The sequence below is a fragment of the Pyxicephalus adspersus genome, chromosome 1 (assembly GCF_032062135.1).
Source record: "Pyxicephalus adspersus chromosome 1, UCB_Pads_2.0, whole genome shotgun sequence".
Taxonomy (NCBI): domain Eukaryota; kingdom Metazoa; phylum Chordata; class Amphibia; order Anura; family Pyxicephalidae; genus Pyxicephalus; species Pyxicephalus adspersus.
The window spans coordinates 33064461-33087918 of record NC_092858.1 but is presented as its reverse complement, the minus strand read 5'-3'; the positions used below and the strand labels follow the sequence as shown (position 1 = coordinate 33087918).

Genomic DNA, 23458 nt, shown 5'->3' with positions numbered 1-23458 from the left:
AAGGGGGGGACGGCAGGTTCAGTTAGTTATGCCCAGGGGCCCACTGTTGGCTGCATCTACCACTACATAACGTAACCCTCAAAAGTCTGGCCCAGGACTATTTTTTAGCTAAGGAGCCAAAAGACAGCCCAGCCACCTTATCCCAAGTGAGATTAAAGACCTTCTTCTAAACTCTGGTATCAGTGGTAACCTGCAACAATTCAATAACTGTCCTAACATTTTACATTTTTTTTAATGAACATATATACAGTAAATATATTTAAGGTTTTTAGGTTAGAAATCATAGTCTATAAATTAATACAGCTGTCAAAGATAGTTTTTTTCTTTGTAAATATAAAAAAAAATGTTTAATTAGGAGGACAATATTATTCTTTGTTAAAGGAATACCAGCTGAGCTACAAATGGTATATAAATATGCAGTACAAACTATATAAAATCTTTTCCTTCCTGAAACAGAAGGTAATTTATGTGTCATCATGTTATTCACAATTGTTGCAAAGGACTTATTCTTCTTCCTTTGCCATATCCAAATCACATCTGAAAGGAAATTCACAGGTCTTCTGCCAGTTGTTCTATTTCATCCAGGAAAAAGTTCAGATCTTCCTTTGTTACTTCAGGATTAACCACAATCTGTCTGAAGAAATTAACCCTGTTTCCAAGGGGCTGGTATCCAACCATCATTGACCCCTTCTTCATCATCCTCTCCTTTATTATTGGGGCTACCTGAGGGGAAATTATATCTTACAATTATAATAATGTCATGATATAATGCCATATTATCAAGGAGAAACCCACTACAGCTTATCACTAATTCAGAATTCAGTAATGAAACTGTAACCCTCACATACTTAACAAAAACACAGCATTCCTTCTGACATATTTGTAGCACATCATAGACGTCAGTGCTTAAACTTAAATCCTGCTGATAGTTCCATGCTCTGAGTATATAAAATCCTGGCTCCTGTGAATATGCAAGCCACAGTTGTTCATTTACCCCTTCCACTGTGTTCTTATTGAGAGAAAGGGAGAAGACTTTCATTACAATCATGTGATTCAAGGCTCACCCAGATACAAATGTGGACATGTTCTAGAACTGAACTTCATGCATTTGCATAAACCATAGATTATGGTAAACTCAGGAGACCTTAGCGAAGTTACAGTGTTTTTTGGTTAGATTTAGCCGTTTACTAATTTTCATTTTTTAAATTAGTTCTTTAAAGCCCCACTCTAAGCAAAATATTTTTTATTTGAGAGAGTGAAGAATGCCTATTTTCCCATTGGTAAGATTTCCTCTAAATGAATTTTTCTTAAGTCTTTACTTTGCCCTGAGAAAGAGACCGGAACCAACAGGAAATACCTCCATTGAAAGTAACAAAACAATTTTTTTTTAAAACCTGTTGAATTCCAAGCATGTTAACATTATTTAAATATATTTCTCAATAACCACAAGTGATATATTCTTACTTGTGTGCAAACTAACTTTGCAAACTCAGGAATTGCTGAGCGTTCGCCCACTGTTGGTCCGCGAGAACATTTTGGTGATCCGCGGCTCTGGCCAGTGCGCCCCCGAGCGGAGTGGACCATATCCCCTGTACAAATCCCAGGTTCAGGGTAGTGGGCGGTTTGTGTCCCTGGACCCAACCCCTCATCACAGGCTCAGATCTGCGATGGGAGAGTGGGCAGGGTTATGGCATCATGACATCACTCTAGGGAAGGTTTCTCCCAGACACCCAGCTCCCTGCACATGAGCAGTCAGGAGACGGTAATTTTAGTGGTCCACGGGACCGAAAAGGTTGGCGACCACTGCTGTACATAGCCTGTGTCCCTATAGAGAAAAGCTTTAAAGGAACCCAACAAATCCACTCACTACAGGTGGCTGCGGAAAAATACAAGAGGAATCAGATACAAGACCAATCACCTCTGAACAAGGATACAAAGCAACAGTGACTGGTCCTAATACAGAAAGCTCCTGCACAGAAACAAAGTTTTACCCTGGAGTACTGCAAATATCTAAAAGAAATACACAAAGCACACCAAATTTAGATAATATCATAACAGGGTGTCCTAAAAGTCACTACACACTTCCTTTTTTCCTGTTTTGTTCCAGTTATCATTCAGAGAGACTTGAGGCTATCAGCATATGACAACTTAGGTTTTGCAGTTTTTGTAAGCATATCATTCCCTTAACCATGGCTCTCCAATTGACATTGGAGCAGTGTTGCAAAATTGCAGTTGGCAAGAAGTTTTTCAGTCCCCAACTGCATTTCGGCATGAGTTTGAGAAGCTTTATAGCCATTACACTGCTCCAACGTGGAACACAATCCACAGCAGCTAGGACAGGGAAGAGATGCTACAAAACGTCTGTGTCAAGGCTCCACTGGGCAGAGTGGTGGACCCTCTGTGTCACCAGCCCAGTGGGTGGAGATGTGCACGGGCGCAGAATCTAAACAACAGCCGGTCTTCTTCAGAGCCTCTAGAGGTGAGGATGTTGTGCAGGGAGCTCCTGCCAGGTTGCAGCCCCCATGCCCACCAAGGCAGGTGACTGCTAACTAGCAGGAACAAACCGTAATGCCAGAGTGAGAGCCAGAGAATAGTCAGACAAGCCAAAGGCAAGGGCAGGCAGCAATCAGGAATAGTCAGGAAACAAGCTGGTGTCAGTACACAAATAAGTCAGGAACAGGAAGCACAAACTGGAGCAGTGGAAACCTGGGAGCAGAACCAAAAGGAACTCCTTCTCCAGGCAATTTCCTGTTGCCAGCCACTTCCTTAAAACTGTGATGTCATGTGATGAATATGAGTCATGTGAGCTGCAGACTCCTAACCTACCAGCAGAGGGAGTGCTGTTGAAGAGACAGTCTCAGATGTTGTTCACATGCCTGCCAGCAGATGAAGTGCATCTGCAGAACACTCTAGTCCTCTGAGGCAAAGGAGCAGCTGATCGAGAGTCACATGACCTGAACCAGGAAGTGAGAGTTGGATCCTGAAGCAGAGTTGGTGCTGGCAGCAGGGAAATGCAAGGTGGGTGAGCCTGAAGGAGGCACAGATCCCCTGGGGTTGTGGGGATCTGTGCCAGTCTGGGAGGCTTGTGTCCAAAGGCAGCTGAAAATTGTTGAAAATGGAGGTGCTCATGTGGAGGTATGCAACTAGTCTTCAAGGTGTTTGAACGTGATGGCAAGCCTAGCAAGTAAAACTGCAATGACAGCTTTGTTGATGCTAAAAATATGAATAAACTCAGTTTCTTGTGTAATTTTTAGGAATTCATTAAACGTGTATAATGACTTTTGGGACACCCTGTACATGTCTCCTGTATGTTGACAATATTTCCCTTGTCCTAGAGTACAGTTTATTGGAAAAAAATGTAACCTTTTCAAAGGTATCATTAGGACCTTCTTCTCCCAAGGGGCCTATCATGGTGTCACACGGATGAAAAGGAATAGGATTACCCAGGAGATGGAATAAAATTTATATAAATAGTATAGATTGTATGAAAAACCTAAAAGAAGTTTGAACCCTTCCAAACTCTATTGAAAATAAAATAAATGTTTTGTCAGAAACTGGGCTTTAAGCTCGTATCTAGATCCATTTCTGATCCTTCTTGTACTCTACTAACATGCATATTCATTGGTATTACGATTTTGCTGTATTAAAATGTTAAATAATAACTAAAGACTTAACAAAAACACCTTTGACAATAACAATACCTTTCCAAGTTTTTCCCAGAAGTCTAGGGTATCTTCTTGGTTACGGAGACTTGGTGGAACATACCAAAAGCAAACATTTACAAACTCGGGCTAAATAAAAAAATAGCAGCTAGTAATTCAAATGTCATTTCTGAATGGCGGACATAAAAACAACACAAAATGCATTATATTACCAGGCATGCTTTCCAGACCATACATTAAAACACGCTTTTTGAATGTCAGTTTAAATTGAATATCTTATTTTTGAGGCTATTTCCTTGTAAATGAATGGAATACACACTGATTTAATCAACACATTGTATGATTGGAAGGGACAGGTCTGCCTTATACAAATATTTCACTTTTAGCACAGTGGTTTAAATGCAATAATTAGACTTTATATTATGTAGCATATATAATTTATATTAAAACTTGTACCCAACATACCTCCATAAGTAGAATAAATCCCTCTCTCCGTTTCATTTCTTCTGCTAAGTATCTAAAACCCAAAATAAATCATGAGGAATCAGCTAACGATTTGGATATAGTATAACCTAAACCACCATGCTTACTACAAATAAATTAAAGGTACTTTCTGGGTGTAAAAGACAGCTGTGTATTTTTAAATTGTGTTTACATTAAAAGTGGTTAGGACCAATCAGGATGCTCTTTGTGTCCCACTTGGGAGTTTCATCCTCTATGAAAAGATTTTTATTATTTTCAATGAAAAATCTTTTACCTGGCATTTTCCATGATCCTATCCACTCGTTTCTCCAATCCCTTGGTCCCAAGTGCCTTCCACATTAGCCAGAGCTTCAGGCAGTCCACCCTGCGGCCACACTGGATTGACTTATCTCCGGTGTCAAATCTAAGGCTGTAGAACTTGTCGGTTTGGAACAAGTAGGTGGCATTAGCTGCATGGCATTGCTCCAACAACCCCTGCAAGAAAAAGAAACTGCCTGTTTATAGTAAGGTTGGTTTAATTAGTAAGTATATATGTATAATATGTAGTGTGTCCAGAAGTAGGTATGGCTTTTCCATTATATTGGCATGGTGTATTAAGCAAATGGACAAGTACATGTGGATAATACTTAGAACAGAGACTAGTGTTTAACTAAATCCTGTTCATCTTCTGCCATACAATAACAGATAAACTTGAAGTCATTACAATACAGCAGTAACAGCTTGTTAGAATGTCCAATTTTTCCATTTTTTGTTGTATTATGCCCAATCTGTTCAGTGCTGTTTATTTTAATCCAACTGCCCAGTGTTCCATGTTTTACTATTGTAATACCTTGTAGTAGTGTAATAGTGTGATAAATGTGGTGTAACAATTAAGCTTAGTTTTCAGTAGCAGTAAAAAACCTTGGCATTTACTGTGATTGGTAACAGGCGGTAAGTGCTGGGCTTTTTCAGACCTAGCAGATTTTCAAGCAGCAGTGGTTCCTGGTGAGAGGAAAGTGAGGGGTACACACAGCAAAAGATGGAAGTGTAGGGATTTTTTTATAATTTTTTTTATAATATATAAAAGAGGAAAGTCACCCTTTATATATTGTTAAAATGTGGTGATGCTTTAAAAGCAAAGCATCGTGCATGTGTTAGCAGATGGGGCCAGGACAGCCAGTGTTCCATCCCCCCCAGCTCATCATTGCATATATTCTATGTGCAAAAAAAACTGCTATGAAATTTATCAACCCAAGTGTGCATGGGTAATGATGTAATTGGCAGTGCAGTGAGACAGCAGTGTGTGTAATCTCTGCTTGTCATATTCTGGAGCCTAACAACTCACCGTGTTCAATCCTTCACATCTCCAAAATTGTTGGTCGTAAAAACTTGAAATTGTTAAGTTACACAGGGTACTCCCATAGCTTCTAATAAGCAAGAAGAATTTCAAGATATGGGTGTCACAAATTTAAAAATTTGTGCAAATTGGACATTTGGGATCCTGTTTGATAATAAAGTGCATCTAGGAGCCTAAGGGGCCACTTACAAAACAAGGAGAATTGGGGTGGGGCCCCTACATTTTTTTCCTACCTTTCACAAAACTTTAACTGTCATACTATGCTACCCTTTCTGCTTCTTTCAACATGGAAGTTTTTAAACTCGGTATCCCCATATCTTGAAATGTAAAAATGGGGGGGGGGGGCTGAAATTGTGGTTACTACTAACTATGAGGGTCCCCTGTGCACCCTGAAAATTTCAAGTCACTGTGACATACAGTTTAGGACATATGAAGGTTTGTATACAGACAGTTGTAACACTGCAGAATACCATGTAGTCACACACAGCTGTTAAGCTACCCTGCCGATGACGTCATTACACACGCCCACTTGGGAGGATACATTTTTATAAGCTGTTTTTTTCAATAGAAGCACAAGCTATCCAGTGGGGAGGGACAACCAGTGTCCCCATCTTATCATATGTGTGCTATGTGTGCTGTGCTCCCCCTCCCACCTCTCAGCAGCAGCTCCAATCCTAAGAGTTTTAATGAATGTTTCTAATATAATACTAAAAATTAACAGGTCAAGAAAACTTTTTTTTTATTGATATCTTACCGTCGTGTCTCGAAGGAGAAAAGCCGAGCATTGCAAACCAACACCTAGCAGTTTATGGGGATTCCAGGTCACAGAGTTTGCTCTACATAGACATAGACATGTGTCATAGACATACATATTGAACAGTAGCATCAAAAGTAAAACCACTACATTAAAAAAAAAATAAAAATAAATCCAGGCTAATGGTATTCTTAGTGACTGTAAAAATTTCCCCAAGGCATAGGCTTGCTATGATTGGCTATATGAATGGGCACCATACTGCATGAATAAACAGTAATTTGTGACAATTTTTATCTTTCAGAAATTGTCAGATATATAATAAATAATAAAAGACTATCTCCGTAATCTACATGAGCTACAGTTTTTTTTTATCCTAATTAAATAAATAACCATGGTCAGCAGGGTGGCTTAGTGGTTAGCACTCTGGCCTTTGCAGCACTGGGTCCCAGGTTCAAATCTTGGCCAGGATTCTGTCTGCATGGAGTTTGCAGGTTTTTCCTGTGCTTGCATGGGTTTCCTCCCCGTACTGGGTTTCCTCTCACACTCCAAAAACATGTGGTTAATTGGCTCCCCCCCCAAAAAAAATTGACCCTCGACCGTGTTATTGACATATGACTGAGGTAGGGACATTAGACTTTGGGCCTCTTTGAGGGACAGCTAGTGACACAACTATGGACTTTGAAAAGCTCTAATATTATTATTGTTATTAATATTAATAAACATTATTTATATTGCGCCAACATATTACGCAGCACTGTACATTATTCAGGTGTTGCAAATGACAGACAGATACAGATACAGGAGGAGAGGACCCTGCCTCGAAGTCTTGTATCCATGCATGTGATGAGGTTATGAGTGAGGAAGTCAGTAGTAGGTCATTGGAGGAGCGGAGAGAGCGGCAGGGGCAGTACTTTTTTACCAGGTCAGAAATGTAAGTGGGACAATACCTGTGGAGGGATTTGAAGGCAAAATACAGGAGCTTGAATTTGATTCTAAGGTGAAATGGAAGCCAATGAAGGGAACTACAAAGAGATGCAGCAGAAGAGGAGCGGAGAGAAGGATGGATGAGTCTGGCTGCAGCAACGAACAGTCTTTTGTAGCTGTTTGGTGTGATTGTTGTGCCAGGGTCGGGGGTTGGCAGGGCGGGGGTAGCGGAAGATGGTAGGGGCTAATATGCTAATACATGTAATATGTCGGCGCTATGTAAATACTGTGCCATAATAATATTATACGAAAGTATAAGGAAATTTTGGTATTTGTTCTGCACAGATACCTTATTTTCAAACACATTTCATTAGTAACCACCACAATCAATGGCCCTTTGTCTTTTCACCTTTATCAACCTTCCAGGCCTCCCATTGCCTGTAACTATCTACTACCAGGCATTTTACTCATTACATTGTACTACATATAGACTGTCTATTTACAAAGACATTTTTGTTCAGGTTCATTTGTGAACTCTTCATAAGCAGACATTTTTCACACTACTTTATTTTTTTTAAAGAACCATAAAGTTTGCTTGGACATCTACTTCACTTCTTACCTTTTAATTCCATTCAGAAGTTGCTTATGGCTGTTGGATAACAGAGCACTGCCTCCCCAGGCAGCCTGTTGGATTGATACATATTGATTTATTATAACAGAATATGGTATTATACTTTTAAAGCATAATCAATAAAATAAACAGTTGATCATCATGAAAACAACTATTAAATCATGCAAAACTGTTGAGTCACCACTTCCTAAAAGTTATTTAAAATACTAGTTTGGGGTTTTACTACCTTTTTCTACTGAAATGCTGGTTGTTTACTCTCTAAATAAAAGAAATGTGTACCTAAAAGTGAACTTGCGTGATCCAGCAAACCTGGAATGGATCTGGTCAAGGATTAAAAATGTTTACTAACATATAGTAAATTAATTTTAAGAAATCCATTCTAGATCACCCAGGTTTACTGATGAAAGTGTATCTTCTCCAGCCTTGGAGAGCTTTAATAATTTAGGCCCCATATTTAAAAATGTCATACTTTTTACACTTTGGTAATCCCATTTCCTCACCTCTGTTACTGCATTTCCCTTTATACATTGCAAAACAACAAATTAGAATGTAATAACATAAGTAACATCTAAGGTAATGCTAATGGTCTTAGCACCAGTGAGTCAGTAACCTGTTGGAATAATGCTGAGATTCCAGCACCACTATCTTTTAGCCAAGGTCTACTATGGCATGTACAAAGAAAATTGAACTAGATAAATTAACACATGGGAGGTCATTTTAAGGATCCTACAGGATAATCCATAGGAACATCATCTTCTCTAACCACCACAATGTGACCCAGGAACACAAAAAGCCTTAGAGAAGACAGTATCCAACAATTAGGACGAGACTGCCCATGTAGAGTAACTGGTTATTACCACACCACATGATATTGGAAAATTGTTTGTGGCTGATAAAAAAGCAGGTATATTTTTAGGCAATTGTTATGTATCTTGTAATTTTTTAGAAATGCAATGAATAACAATATAGGGTTAAAATAAACCAGTCACTGATTTAGGCATAGAGTGAATAATCCTTATCTAAAAAATCAATTTCTATTGAAATCTTGACTCTTGCAAATGACAAGAGGGGGAACAGGGAGGAGAGTGGCAAGTTTACCCTTTGCAGGATAAATAGAAATTTGTATATTTGTATCTGGAACTCAAGCAACTGACACTCCCAAGCAACCAACACACGACCCTCCAAAAAAAAAATTGGAGTTAAAACTTGGCTCACTGTGCCATCAGCAAGGCAATGTTTCATGCAACAGTCCTGCGGTTCCCATTTGTTCTCAGTGCCATGAAATGTCCATTTTTTTTAGGACATCTACTGCTTTCCCGGTTAGTCACAATTTTACTTATACTGTCTTGTGCTTTATATGGGATAATCCAGTACAGGTATTTTTATTTAAGTGGACTTGTGACTGGTCATACTCTGTACATACTGTACTGAATTGCTGGTATGTTTCTTGATCTATGTTAATAGTATTTTATCAGTATTTTAACTCTCATGCAACTAGAAACTAAATTTATCTTGAATCTACCAATCCTCCCCATGGGTTCCGGATAATAGGGAGTTTATTATATATCTTTGGATCTGCTAAATCAATTTGACATGTAGTAACTTTCACTGATGCATTTTTTTTATCACATGTGCATACGGAATTGCACAGGTTTGTGACATGTTTATTTTAATCATAAGCGATAATCTCTATTGACAAAACAGTTTAACAACATTTTACAATGTACATGTATGTAAACTTACATCGACATGTAACCAGAGACCATGCTTTTCACACACATCTGCAATTTCTGGGAGAGGATCAAAAGCACCTAAAACAGTTGTTCCACAAGTTGTACTAACAAGGAATGGAAAAAAACCCTAGAAATGAGCAAAAAATAAATCTTGAGTTATAAATACATACATTTACCAATAGATACATTTACAAATAGGATACAGAGAATACATACATCATAAGTCAGACTAGGTTAGGTATCAGCAGACAGAGAGATAATGTAGGAGATTGTCTAAAACAGGGGTCGGCAAAGTTTTATGGCCACTAGGCCATTTATGGGGTGGGTGGGAGCACACTAGGCCAAACCCGCCCTACCGGCTCTGCCCACCACTAGGGATTGCCCCCTGAAGTCAAATCCCTCTCCTCCTATGCATTGCAGAGGAGAGGGATTTATCTTCAGGGAGCTTTCCCTATTTACCGCGGCGGAGGCGGAAGTATCAACCTTGGCCACAGTAAATAGGGAAGCAACTGCAAGCTCCGGCGGCTCCGGTAGTTCCAAACGCCAGGGGGCGTTAGGCCGAAATGAACTACCGGCTAGGCTGTATCTGGCCTAAAGGCCGGAGTTTGCTGACCCCTGGTCTAGAAGAAGGTAAAGAATGTCTTTCAATATCTCCTAATTAACATTACCTTGGATTTTGCCTCTTCTATTTTGTGATCAAGGTCCTCTGGCTCCATTTTCCCCCTGTAATAAATAATGACAAATGTCATATAAGACCATAACATATTAAGTGAGGAATGTCACTCACCACAATCACTGATAAGTGCATGTCATTGGTCCAACATGTCCATGAATTAGATATCCAGTGGAAGATTTATCTTTAAATAATTTTGATTGATGTTGTTGCCTTCATTAAAATTCCTATTATTTGTTTAATTTAGGATAGAGGTTTTAATTTATGCATTCTTTGCGAACCTGTTTGCTACTTTCCTTGATTTTCACACCTTCTGTCGCATTCCTATACAACTCTTTGTCTCTCTAAGTCCATCATCTTCCCTATTCAGGCTTCATCCCCTCTAGGCCTTATATCATATCAAATATATGGCAAAATATAAATTCTGTTCTCAAATCCAGATTACATGTTTAAGGTAAGCAGAAATATTTGAACTTTCTACTACCTCTAGGTAGTTGACTAAACTAGTAGCCATTCTTTACCAATGTCCACTATAGCCATTCACACCCCACCTTAGGCTATATAATTGGCAAAGGAGAGTCCATTTTACTACTGACCATCTGGACTTCCCCTTCTCCTCTAGTAGACTCCTCAAGGCCTGGAAGAGCCCATTTGATTTAGCATTAGAGATCCCACATTTAAAAGTGACCACCTGGACTTCCCTCCACTGCTAACAGTACCAATGTATTTGATCAATAATATATATTTTAGAGCTGTAGTTATACAAATAAAAATAAATAAAAGTATATAGAGAATATAACAGAGTATATAAAGAAATAACAAAATAATTAGAGGTTACCATTTAGTAAAATTATTAATATTTGTTATAAAAAATTTACAAACCAGTACCCTCTATACGCTTTTATTAATATTCAATACCTGTTGTTTGTCTTCACAAGGATAACATTATCAGTGCCAATCCCGAGGAATGCTGCTCCCTTCCGGATAGAATAATGACTCTATACAAATAGATCAGGTTATGCAAAGGAGGTTCATTTTCAAATCACAAAGCTACACATTTGAAATTTTGAAATCACAATATTATTATGGAATGCCAATTCTAGACTGACATCCACCCGTCAAGGCATTTGAATTAAATATGAAATATTAATTTCTACAGTAAGTTGAAAAAAATAAAAAAAAAATACTCTGTAGCATCAAAAATTCTGTAAGATCTAATGTTAAAGGTATATTCAAAAATTGTGTTGGGGGGACATCTGCAGTGATCATCAGAATTTTACTTTCAGACCCAATGTATGAAGAGTCAGGTTAAAATGCAAGCACTAGCAAATAGCACATTTTTAATTATGTGCATATGCAAAGAATCAAATCCTAAATTATATCTCAAGTTCTTGTAAAAAATGGCACACATGATTAATTTATAATTACATTTTTAAGATATCCTGCATGCTGCAGGTTTGTAATAAATGACATTTACACACACTTAAAAGATGAAACACATCTGAATCATTCCACATTTGGAACCCTAACTGGATCTTTAAAGAAATCAAGCCCTTTAGCATGATCAATGTCAGGTAACAAATTTATAGTTTCACTCCCAGAACATTTCAGTTGTTAAAAAATAATTAATAGTATTTTCATCAAATTAGTTCCTTCATTGGGTCATTTATTACATCAATAATTTTGCTTCAGTCAGAAGACAACATAAAATCCTGTGACTTTTTATGAGAATCATATTTCTGTGTAGAAATACAAGTTCTTTGTGTGAGTTCTCGCAATGCATATGAGATCTGGTGTATGGCCTTTTGTGAAAGGCTATGTTGTATCCTACAATCCCAGCCATTGTACTGCTGGGTAGGATGGAGAAATTCCAGATCACAGCAAGCTGTTGTATGTAGAATGGAGCTTTTATTGCCAGCAAACATAGCTGGTCATATTCAATAAACAGTTTGTACTTGTTTAGGTAAAACACAGTCACTTTGGCATTAAAAAAGTATTTTTTAGCCAGTTTCAGTTTCATTTCTCTGATGTATTATGTGTCTGTATTATGTATCTGTAATTTTACATATGGACAAGAGAAATAATTTAATATAGATGACACTATTTCAGAAAACTAACTGAATGGGCATCTGTGTAAGAAGACCAAACAATACATTTGGAATGATAGTTGATCAAACCACTTATAGCAATATTTTGATCATTTACTATAAGACTAAGGGGTGTAGTGAGCAGTGAGTTTGAAATAAACCAACATATCCCCTGGTGAATATTTCTGCCAATGAAAGACATGGACCTGGCATATTCTCCACTAGACAATATTCAGTGAATGTCAGATTCACTGTAATATAAATAGACCCCTAGGGAATGGGTATGTGTTTAAAATCGCCTGAGTTTGCATCAACTACTGATAATAGGAACAACTGTTTCCTCCCTTATCTGAATATTTCACGCAAAAAGTTGTTTTAAGATCTGATCAGATTAGGTGACTTTGTGTCTGTACCATTGTCAGACTGGCCCTCTGGAGAACTGGGAAAAAAATAACTATGGTGGCCCCTAGTGATTTGCCCCAAAATGTGTGTTGTTTTTTTTTGCCACTGGCTTTACAAAAATGTCAGGAAGGCTAAGCATTCTACTACATGTATAGGTACTACATTTAAGGACCAATAAAATGATTTCTATTGATGCTCTTCAGAGTTTTTAAACTTTTTTTAAGTAGGATTTTTTAAACTGGTATATTTTTGCTTTGCGTTCCCTGAATTCCTATAAATACATTTTCTGGTGTTCTTATGCCTCTAGGTGGCATAAGTGATCCTTTTTTGTAAAAAAAAAATCAGCAGATGTAGCTTGTCTGTGTTGCAGCCAAATAAATTATTATCCTAATCCTAAAATTGTAATCAGAGAACAAATAAGTATTAATGTCAGAATTGTCGATTAACTAGAACACTGTGTACTTTCTTTAAAAAACATCAACAGCCTACATAACTTGAAAATCATCATTTCTACTGCCAGGAAATACAAAAGATTTAGAAAGATGGAAATACTTCCATAACTGTAGTCAATTTTATTTTAACTCCTTTTTAAAGGTATATACATTTTTAAACTAAATCTGATAAATATCCACACAATATATAAATAAAAGTATGTGGAATGAATAAGATACAACTCATGGGACTTTCACTTGAGAAACTGATTTCCGTGAACAACATATTCCTTTCAACAGGTGACAGGTTAGGGGAAACTCAAAAAAACATGTGCTGGCAGAATGTGAACATGCAGTACAAGAGACTGAATTGTAATATTTCATATTTGGCTAACTTAAAATGTTAAAACAATTTTAAAATATAAAGAAATTTCCTTTAAACATACACATTGTAACATAACTTTACTATTAGTTAGATTTCCTGACCTCTCTCACCACCATATATAATGTGGCACTCTATGTCACCTAGTTGTACATAATTTTATGAAAAGTTTTTTGTTTGTGCTTTTTTTTCCTGATTTTTGTCTTTGTTTTCAGTGATACAATTGGGTTCCAAATCTCATGGTTCTTTCTAGGGAAATGGTGATTGGACAGATTACATAGGAGTGACTTACCACTGGTTTTGTCGCTGGTTAAGTGTTTGCAGCACATTTCCTCTGCTGCTTTCATCCTAAACATTTTCAAATGACTCAGTGTTTTAGGGCCTTGTTATGTGGCTCAAACTTCTAGAAAAGAGATTAGTTAGCCTAATTGGGTTTCAAAGCCAAACTAAACCCAACATCAAGCATGGCCAAAACTCAAAACAACAAATAAAGTTAATTATAAGTGTTAGAAAATTATTATTATTAGAAATGAACTTCCAACTAGACTTCAAATGTAAAAACCCATTGTGTAGCTGTGCTTTGCTGTATCCGTCTACCTATCTTTAAAGAAAGGACCTATCCTGGCTTTAGGTTTCCTCTTCCAAATTGAGATATTACAATAGCTGTCCGGCTTCCTTATGTAGACATATGGTTTCCATTATAATGCAGGGGTGCTGGAAAATGTAGCCTGGCATATATTGTTCTGCCTACTTTGGGTATTACATGGTTTCAACAGATGAATTCAGGGATGATATGTAGCTTGTTCCATGAGAATTCTATTAATCACTTACTTACTATTTATATTTCTTAGGTGATCTAATTGCTTTTTGCCTAGTTTGCCTTATTCAATTTTGGGTTTAGTTGGTTATAAATAATTCTATCTGGCATTGAATTTTATGTCAGTTATTAATTTTGTTCAAATAATGAAAGCATAATAGGATTTCTCTACTGGAACCATTTTTTTTTATTTATTCGCTGTCGGGTGCTGTTTACACTGAGTAGAATCTCATGGTTACCTATCCATGAGAAGGAGATTCAGTTATCGGATATATAATAAAATTATTCCAGTATATGGATATTTGGTGTCTTCTTATTTCCAAGCCTTATCATTGATTCTTGGGGGTTGAATTGCTCTGATCAGCTGCTTCATAACCTTGTGAAGTATTTGGTGTTATGGAAGATTGATGTTGTTGGAAGATTAAAGCACATTGTTTTACTTTATGAACTTTTGGACCTTTTAGACTTTATAAGATATATTTGTAGTACCTTTGTTACTTATTTTGGTAATATGTTTCAATAGGCAGTGTTATCTAATTATAACCTAATATAATAATATAACTGTTTCATCTCACCTCTTGTGAGGTAAAAAGTACCAGTCTGGGAAGGGCATGCAGGCCTTTCTCTTTGCAGTGTGGAAAACGTTGAAATCGAGCCAGGTTTATGGCATACATATTAGATATAGAGCCTCCTGAAATAAGAGATTAGAAATCATCAAAGTGATCCTTTGAGGGATATATTAGGAAACAAGTGTTGATTTTTTTCAGGATCTTGGATTGGCATCCTAATACTCAATGTAATACCTAGTGAGTTTAAATCCAATACAGGTTTCTTGTCAGTGAGTTATGAGGAAAGAATCTTCCCAAACCTTGAAAATACTAAAACAAGTCAGAAATGGGAGTTGCCTTCTACAGATAGATTTAAAATTTATGGCTGGATGTGTACAACTATTAAATTTCTCTTTCCACAGATAAAGTAAAACAAAAAAATCACAGTAAATGTGCCCTACAGTAAGATACATTTATATCCCTAATATTATTATTATTATACACAGAAATAAAACCAATGGTGTTAGTTTCCCACTATCTTTTGCTAAACTACCCAATTACTCCCAATATGAAATCTCCACAACGTAAAAGCTTATTACTCTTTAATCAAAATAGGAACTATCCTTCTTCCTTGTTCCTTGAGGTAACAAAAAAAGTCACAGGGCAGCTCTGAATTTTAGGATCAACATTTTTTAATTAAACGTGTATAATAAAATGCCATCAATTGTCTTTTTAAAAGACCAAAAGGAACAAATAGGATAAGTTTGTTGTTAGAAAAACATGTACTTTAATGAAAACCTGGGTCTGTATTAACCTTCTCATTTTGATTACATTACACTGACTTAACCTTGCTACTCCATACCCAACTTTACATATACCCAGCATTACATAATGCAGCATCATAGTAAGTATGCCATGGAGGTGCTACCCAGGTTAATACAGTTATTTAGAGGGTAGGTATTACTTGTTGTTTTTGATTGCTCTGGGAGATAAAATGCAGCATTTAGTTAGAAACAGGATTAAATTATAATATTCATGCTCACATGGTTACAATACCTGGGCAAAATATGCCATCTCCTGCATTCCAGCCTAGGAAACTTCTCATTGTTCTAAGCACTTCATCTTCCATCAGAACAAATACTGGAGCAACTTCATAGGTGTACCTGCAGAATATATAGACATGAATGGAATGGATACAGGCTGAGGAATGTTTAGTTTTCTATTGTTACTGTGCAATAACACAGTTACTTTGAAAGTTTTATTAGAGTTCAACTGGGATAATTAAGTATATACAGAATAGGAACAAAAATACAGCAACTATACACCAGGCAGTTGACTGTGTAACGATTTTTGCAGACAGCAATTTCATTTGACCCAAATTTGACATGCTTGTGGTAGAATTGGGGAAAGGAAGGGGGTGGGGGTAGTGCCACATACAGATCTGAGGACTACACTACTAGCTCTATACAGTGCTGCATACATATATTCATTCACTTTACAAACCATCCCTTTGATTAATAAACATTTCTGAAATACCTGAAAGAGCCTCATTTTAAGTTTCCACTTTATCTAAGTATCTCTGCAGAAAGTGAACATTTGCAATCACAGTTTATCTAAATGATTAAGTGGCCATTTATATTCATTAATAGGACTGCATTTCCACCCACATGGAGAATGTGCATAAATGCTCCAACTGGTAGAATGGTCACAAAAAGCTGAAAACTTTTGAGTTCAGCCATTTCATTGTAATAAAATTCCAAAAATACAAACATTTTTAATTTCTGTATTATAATCAGTGGTAGGTGGATGTGGCAGCAAGGGTTAGGTTGCAGACATGAATACAGAATGCCCAATATGTTCTTATTTAAAGTACAGCTGACATTATCCTCCTTTACAGTACATACTGGTATTACAGTGAAATGCAAGCAACTAATAGTGCCAGAACAGGCAGGTGAATGCATTTATTTTTTATATAATTTTCCCATTTGGGGTGGGAGAGGGCTGTAAGTAAACATGGCCTGTAATTTTTATAGAAGGACTGCTTAAGACTCACTTCATTTTATCTCTTTCTACTGCTCTGTGGGTTATATGTCATTCAGAAGAATGAACATCAAGCTGCCTGGGCACTCCTAAATGACTGGAGTATTTTTGTAAAGGAGCCCCCCACCCTTGTTTTTACAGGTTTATCATGTTAAAAAAAACATTGACTATCTATTGAAGGCAGGTCTGTTTTATATATGCAGAGGTACTTTTTTGCTGTCCAGACCACCAAGCAAAGGGAAAGAGAGTTGATTTCACATTTTGTGAACTGTATTGAACTTTCTGGGTCCTCACAAGATCCCTGCAACTTAATTTTTTTGTAGAATAAGCCATAAGTGCCAAACGATGGAAAACAGTCCACCTATGAACTACAGGCCTTTTTTTTTTTTTTGAAGGGGGACTGTCCCATGTTGTGTATACAAATTACATTAAGGCACTGCTTACTCAAAGGTCTAATACAAAAAGTGGTGAACAATATTAAGTAGTGAACAATAATGATAATTTATAATATATAAATATTATATTCCCTAACATATGCCTGTATGTAAAATTTAAAGTGTCTGCTGTAAACCCTTAAAACCCCTAAATAATTTGTATATGTGTCCTTGCCTGCTGATCTAACCTCTGCAGCATTGTTACCACAGTGCTCATACTCTTGTTATCCTCCAAAGCAGGGGTCGGCAAACTCCGGCCTTTAGGCCAGATACGGCCTAGCCAGTAGTCTGTTCTGGCCTAATGCCCCCCTGGTCGATCAGTCTAATCCCGCCGCCAGAAGTTGGCAACCCGCGGCTCCGGATATGCATGCGGCTCCTGAGCCTCCTTGGTATGCCTCCCTTCCCTATTTACCGCCGCCGGGGTAAGGGGACATTCCCTCTCCTCCGTATACATTGCGGAGGAGAGGGATTTCCCTTCAGGGGCGTTCCCTCTCCTCCGTATGCATTGCGGAGGAGAGGGATTTCCCCTCAGGGGTGTTCCTGGTGAGGGACGGAGCCATCACCTCCTAAAATGGCCTAGTAGCCAAAACAAGTTTGCTGACCCCTGCTCTAAAGTCTTCTAGACCCCCCTGCATACTAATTAGGACTAATCCCACCTTCATTTTGTTCAGGAGACTACTTTCTAATGTCTACAGACACGTTCAGACTACTGGTATTCTGCTCTTCCCTACAGTTTACTGTCAGTACAATATGATCTCCCTGCCATTCAGGTTTATTTTATAATACAGCTGCCAATAAACCTCTGAAAAGCTTTTGTTTTGACTTCTACCTGCTGGCTGCAAGTGATAAATAGGAAATACTCATATGCAAGATAAATATTTCCTGATTTAAAATACATAAAAATGGATACAAATATGGCCCTCTGACATTAGGTAAAACAAAAAGTTGTGGCTTAACTCACTGGCTGGTGTTCAAAGTCTCAGTTATGAATCTTCCAGTTAAGGCATGGCGATCTAACCCTGAAAACAACTGGTTAAAGAAGCGGGGGTGTCCTAAAATGATAAATTTATTAAGTTAAACACATAATTTGTTTGCATTACAGAGCTAAAGCACAGAGATTGATAGATGACCTGTTTTCACGCTCAGTTTAATGATGTCTCTGCAATATCCTAGCAACACGTCTTTGGATTCTCCATTGCTCCTCAGATTTAAATCCAAAACCTTCCTCAGCTCCTCTGGTTCCATCCATTCACATACCTAGAATTCATAAAAAAGTACACCTGAATTATGACACACTTTTGTACAAGCAATGTCCTTGGTATTAAGTGATTCTTTTAGCAAAAACTGCTGCCATATTGTGCTTTTGGAGGAACATTATATAGAACCCAAAGAATAGCAAGATGGTTTCATGTTTCTTGAGCTCTAGTAAGTGTTCTGACTCAATATCCCTTTCACCCATATTGCTCTATTATTAAATTGGTAAAATGGCTACCAATATGCCAAGAAGAGGGAAACGGAATCGGAAATCACTAATTGTACTTTCTGAGGTTTGATGCTTTTGTTCCTTATATATGTCTCCTGCCCTAAAAACTGACCACCAATTGCCAACATGACAAATACATCCCTGGTAAAAAATACAACTATATTTAAAGTGTTTTTCTTTCATGCTGTGAAACTGCTGTGGAGTTTATTAAGCTACAGTTTTGCTTTGGGCAAATAAATCGCCATGATGCAGAAGCAGCAAGGGGCCAAGTATAGCCTAAAAGGGTTTAGTAGTAATGGGATCTGGCAGATATAATGGGATAAAATACCAGGCAAACTCCAGTTTGTAATGAACACTTTTAATAACTTATCAGGTGCCTGAATTTCATCAGTAATGTTAGCTTGGGTCTTGGCCTATTTACTTGAATTTCTGCACTTACCTTATGATTCCTATCAGTAGCATTTTGTACTCCTTCCTCAAATATTATCTTGAAAGCCTCCTGCAGAAATTCATCCCCAGTGTTACCTTGTATACAAGAACTTTCTCCCGCCATCAAGGTCCGTACAGATAAACCTATGATTGTAGAACATATGATAAAAGCCTGGTTTCTTAGTAGAGGACAAAAGACATAACACCTAAAGAGATTTTCCCTACAAAATAATAATGGAAGAACAGTGTTTAAAGCTTTTACATTTCAAGGTGCTTCTGAAGCCATAGCCACCTTATGGCAGACAAAGCCAAGCATCTCACAGGCAGTGGGCCTGATTTATTAAAAGTTTCAGGTTCGCTGGATCACACAGGTTCACTGATGAAAGTGTATCTTCTCCAGCCTTGGAGAGCTTTAATAAATCAATCCCATTGTTCTAGCAGAATTGTAGTCTTTTTTTACAGTCATTACACAGCTTATTGGGGGAGTCTGAGAGGAGCAGTGATAAAGCATTTTAAAGTGCCTATTGACTAGCTTGACCACCCATAATTCTGGTCGGAAGTCTTCCTTATATAATTTACTTTATAGCTTTGTTTGTATTTTGTTTTAGTTCTGAAACACTTTAACACAAAATATCTTCAAGTAGTGATTCTATAGTTCTGTCCAGCTGGTGTAGATACACAAAAATTCTAATTTGTTCCCATTCTAACATTTTGAAAGCACAAGCAAAGTATGAAGTAGCTAAAAAATACAACCAGTAGAGCTTCCAACTCTAAATAAATTTAAGGGATTGTCCCTGTTTAGAAACCAAATCCTTTTGTCCCTCCTATCTCAGTTGTCCCTCTTTATGGTCTGACATCTGTTATACAACACAACCTTTAAATGTTGTATTTAATGTTTAGAATATTTACTAAAAAGAAAAAGCAATGATAAAGAGCATTTTTTATAATTTTTATATATTTTAATTTCATTTTTCAAACATTATATCATAAGGATGCCCATCCTTCTCAGCTCGGAAAAGTGAAAGTTATGTTTCAGTTTGTGCTAAACATGCCAAAATAAAGGCTTGGAAAAAGTTAGTAGCCCCAGTTCAGTATTTGCACAAAGACTTCCGGACTTCAAGTAAATAACTAAGAGGACCTAGGGAGAATGTTACATAAAGGAAAACACTAGCAGACACAAAAGTATACATTATCAATATAACTTACGTGAGTGAACTCCTTGCAATGAGGAGTAGCTGCTATGGAATCTGCTGCTTAGCTTTTTCACTTAATAAAAGATTGGAGGGGGTACCAGCTCAAGTTGCACAGATGGAGTTACAACAGAGACAGTGAATATGAATAGGGCTGCATAGGGAGTTGGTTTAATAAAACTGGAATAAAGAGTAAAGTTATTGCCTTTATCTACAAGTTAGGTTTTCCGGTCATTGTCCCATGGAGAGTATGTTAGTGGTTGGTGCAAAACATTATTGCCACAAATGTGAACTTTAGTGTAAAAACTCTAAAATATCACCAGTCCTTACGTTTTCATCCCTTGCGCAGACTGCAACAACATATTTTTATCAGTAAAATACATATGCTGTATAATGTCCAAGTGATAACCAGTCCCATGATTTCTTGACCTGCTGTCATAGTAAAATCCCCAAAGTGTAGAGAAGTTACAAATTGCAATAACAAATCAACCTTAAAATGTTCTTTTCCATGTGAAATGTGTATGTGCAAGGCATACAAAAAAATGTACCAGTATAGAGCTTTGGACACAGTAGGGAAAGATTAGAGCCCCTGATTGATTTTCATTTCTTTGTAGTGTGCTTGTGAGATAGAACTAGATCTTGCCGATATCAGGTAGGCAGATCTATGGTGTCTCGACTTGTCTTGGGTGGATGATCCTTGTCCTTCTAGCATGTGAGAATTGTGGTAGATGAGCAGCATTGTGTGTGAATAGGATGTCCTAGAATCTCCAGACAGTTGGAGAACAATGATCACTTTATTATAGGACATAAAACATAGCTAGTGCTTTTCAGGGGATAGGTGCTCCCCCATCTTCCAGGCTTTGGTAGAATTTGATCTCTTGATCTTTGCCCCCTCAGTGCTCTTACAGGGTAAGGATATTGAAGAGTAATAGCTATGTCCCCACTGGGTAGATTCACCCTATTTGTCCTGATGACCATTATCAGGGAGGCAAAAAATGTGAGGATTAATCTTTGAATAGGAACATGTTCAGGTGACAACCAAGAAGAGTAGAATTTCCCTCATATTTGAAGGTTTCTTTTCACAATCTCCCAAATGTGACACACAAAGCAAAAACAAACAAACAAAAAATTAAAAGGATTTTAGCTCTACTTTATCCAAAACTAACAAAAATGGGTTACAATACATACATTTTACATTTAATAAAATGTGTTTGCAAATGTGTTTGCAAATGTGTTTGTAAAGAAAGTATCTTTACTGATGTTGGATGAAGGCAGTAAATTCGTAACCTGTATTCAGATTCTAACTTCACTTTGAAACCATTACATTTAATTTCCAGGTCCTGTCATTTTCATCCACGCAAAATCTCTAAAATCCGCCCCTACCTTTCCCCAGAGACCACCAAACTCCTTGTACACGCTGGTATCATGAGCCAAACTCATCCATCCTTCCCACCGCTCCTCTTCAGCTGCATCACTTTGTAGTTCTCTTCATTTGCTTCCATTTTACCTTGGAATCAAATTCAAGCTACTGTGCTTTGCCCTCAAATCCCTCCACAGTTATTGTCCCACTTACCTTTCTGACCTGATAGAAAATATACTCCCCCAGCCGCTCTCTCCTCTCCTCCGATGGCCTACAACTGACTTCATCACTCATAACCTCCTCACATGAAGGGCTCCAAGACTTTTCTAGAGCTGCCTCAATTCTCTGGAATGGTCTTCCTCATCCTGTTCGGCTTGCTCCTACTTGCTGCTCATTTAAAAGAGCACTCAAAACCCATTTTTTCAAACTTGCCTACCCATCATCTTTTGTCTTATCAAACCGTCACTACTTCCCACCACTACATATCTCCCCTCCTATTGTGTGTTACTTCCCCCACCTCCTAGATTGTAAGCTCTATACGTTGGCGCTATATAAATCCTGTTTATTAATAATAAATAATAATATTAATAATCTCTTTACTCATGATATACCTTTTACAAACAGATTCTGTCCTTTTGTGTTGAGAAGCCTACATATAAATCGAGAATTCATTGGTGTGAAGGGAAGATGACCAGCATCTGAAAAAAACATTTTAAAAAAGAGTATTATAGGTGCAATTTTTTGTTTTGTTTTTTTACAAGATTCTGTTTATTGGTATTGGCAACCTCAGAACATCTCCATGTAGGGTGTAAACCAAAGGGAGTGCATAGGAAATAATCAAATACACAGATTACATGCAACAACCCTTTGCTATACAGCAGTACCTTGATTTAGATTTAGAATTACAGAGAAACATTTAGTTCATGACCATTAATGGATGCATAATGTAGAAACACAATAAAATGGATTGGGAACAATGTGTGGTACATGAAGGTGTTGGCCTAGTGACCCATAAATTAGCATTTCAACCGTTTTACATTAGAGAATCCCTAAAATAATTGGGAGGTCTGGTGAGATAATGTAAATATTCTATGTCTTATTCCAACTTTGGCCCTGATTTATAAAAGCTCTCCAAGGCTGGAGAGAATACATCATTGAATTCATCAGTGAAGCTGTGTGATCCAGCAAACCTGGAATGGTTCCAGATGGTCCAAGATTCAAAACGCTCGCTAGCAAATAGCAAATGATTTAAAAATAAAATCCATTCCATGTTTTCTGGATCACCCAGCTTCACTTCTGAAAGTGTATTCTCTCCAAGCCTTGGAGAGCTTTCATAAATCAGGCTCTTTATGCTTTTGTGGATGCCAACCCCCTGGTACCTGTATATATGGCGGTCCTGCTCTAAGCTTCAGTTTATGGAGCAAAGTGTGCTATGAAACTTTTTTAAGGTTTTAAGATTTAGAGCACTACACATCTTTACTGCTACCAAGCTAGCTATTGCCTACACTAACCTCCATTTTTAGAAAGTTAAAATTGATATAATATGGGAATATTTTATTAAACAAAAACTAACTTCTATTCTCCTAGATAAGTCCAAGTTGTTTTTAAAAAATATGTCATATATGGCAAACTAAGTCATTATACTTGCAGCTGTTTTCC

At 37.4% G+C, this 23458-nt stretch overlaps 1 protein-coding gene across 7 annotated transcripts in view; it reads right to left on the bottom strand.

The window, feature by feature from the left end:
• Positions 1–213: 213 nt before the first annotated feature.
• The window catches only part of CSAD (cysteine sulfinic acid decarboxylase), a 25087-nt gene continuing 1842 nt past the window's right edge, over positions 214–23458 (bottom strand). For 2 of the 7 annotated variants that reach the window (XM_072405748.1, XM_072405737.1), the window contains exons 2-16: positions 22411–22497; positions 19260–19393; positions 18468–18594; positions 18299–18389; positions 15920–16026; positions 14891–15006; positions 11115–11194; positions 10192–10246; positions 9534–9650; positions 7779–7843; positions 6236–6317; positions 4420–4619; positions 4128–4179; positions 3702–3791; positions 214–723 (exon numbers count right to left, since the gene is read on the bottom strand). In XM_072405748.1, the coding sequence (XP_072261849.1) occupies positions 550–723; positions 3702–3791; positions 4128–4179; positions 4420–4619; positions 6236–6317; positions 7779–7843; positions 9534–9650; positions 10192–10246; positions 11115–11194; positions 14891–15006; positions 15920–16026; positions 18299–18389; positions 18468–18594; positions 19260–19393; positions 22411–22471 (1551 nt within the window). In that variant the 5' untranslated portion in view covers positions 22472–22497 and the 3' untranslated portion in view covers positions 214–549. Of the gene's footprint in view, positions 3792–4127; positions 4180–4419; positions 4620–6235; positions 6318–7778; positions 7844–9533; positions 9651–10191; positions 10247–11114; positions 11195–14890; positions 15007–15919; positions 16027–18298; positions 18390–18467; positions 18595–19259; positions 19394–20455; positions 21417–22410; positions 22498–23458 lie in introns of those variants that run through there. The other 5 variants (XM_072405759.1, XM_072405768.1, XR_011919931.1 and 2 more) reach the window with 5 other exon arrangements.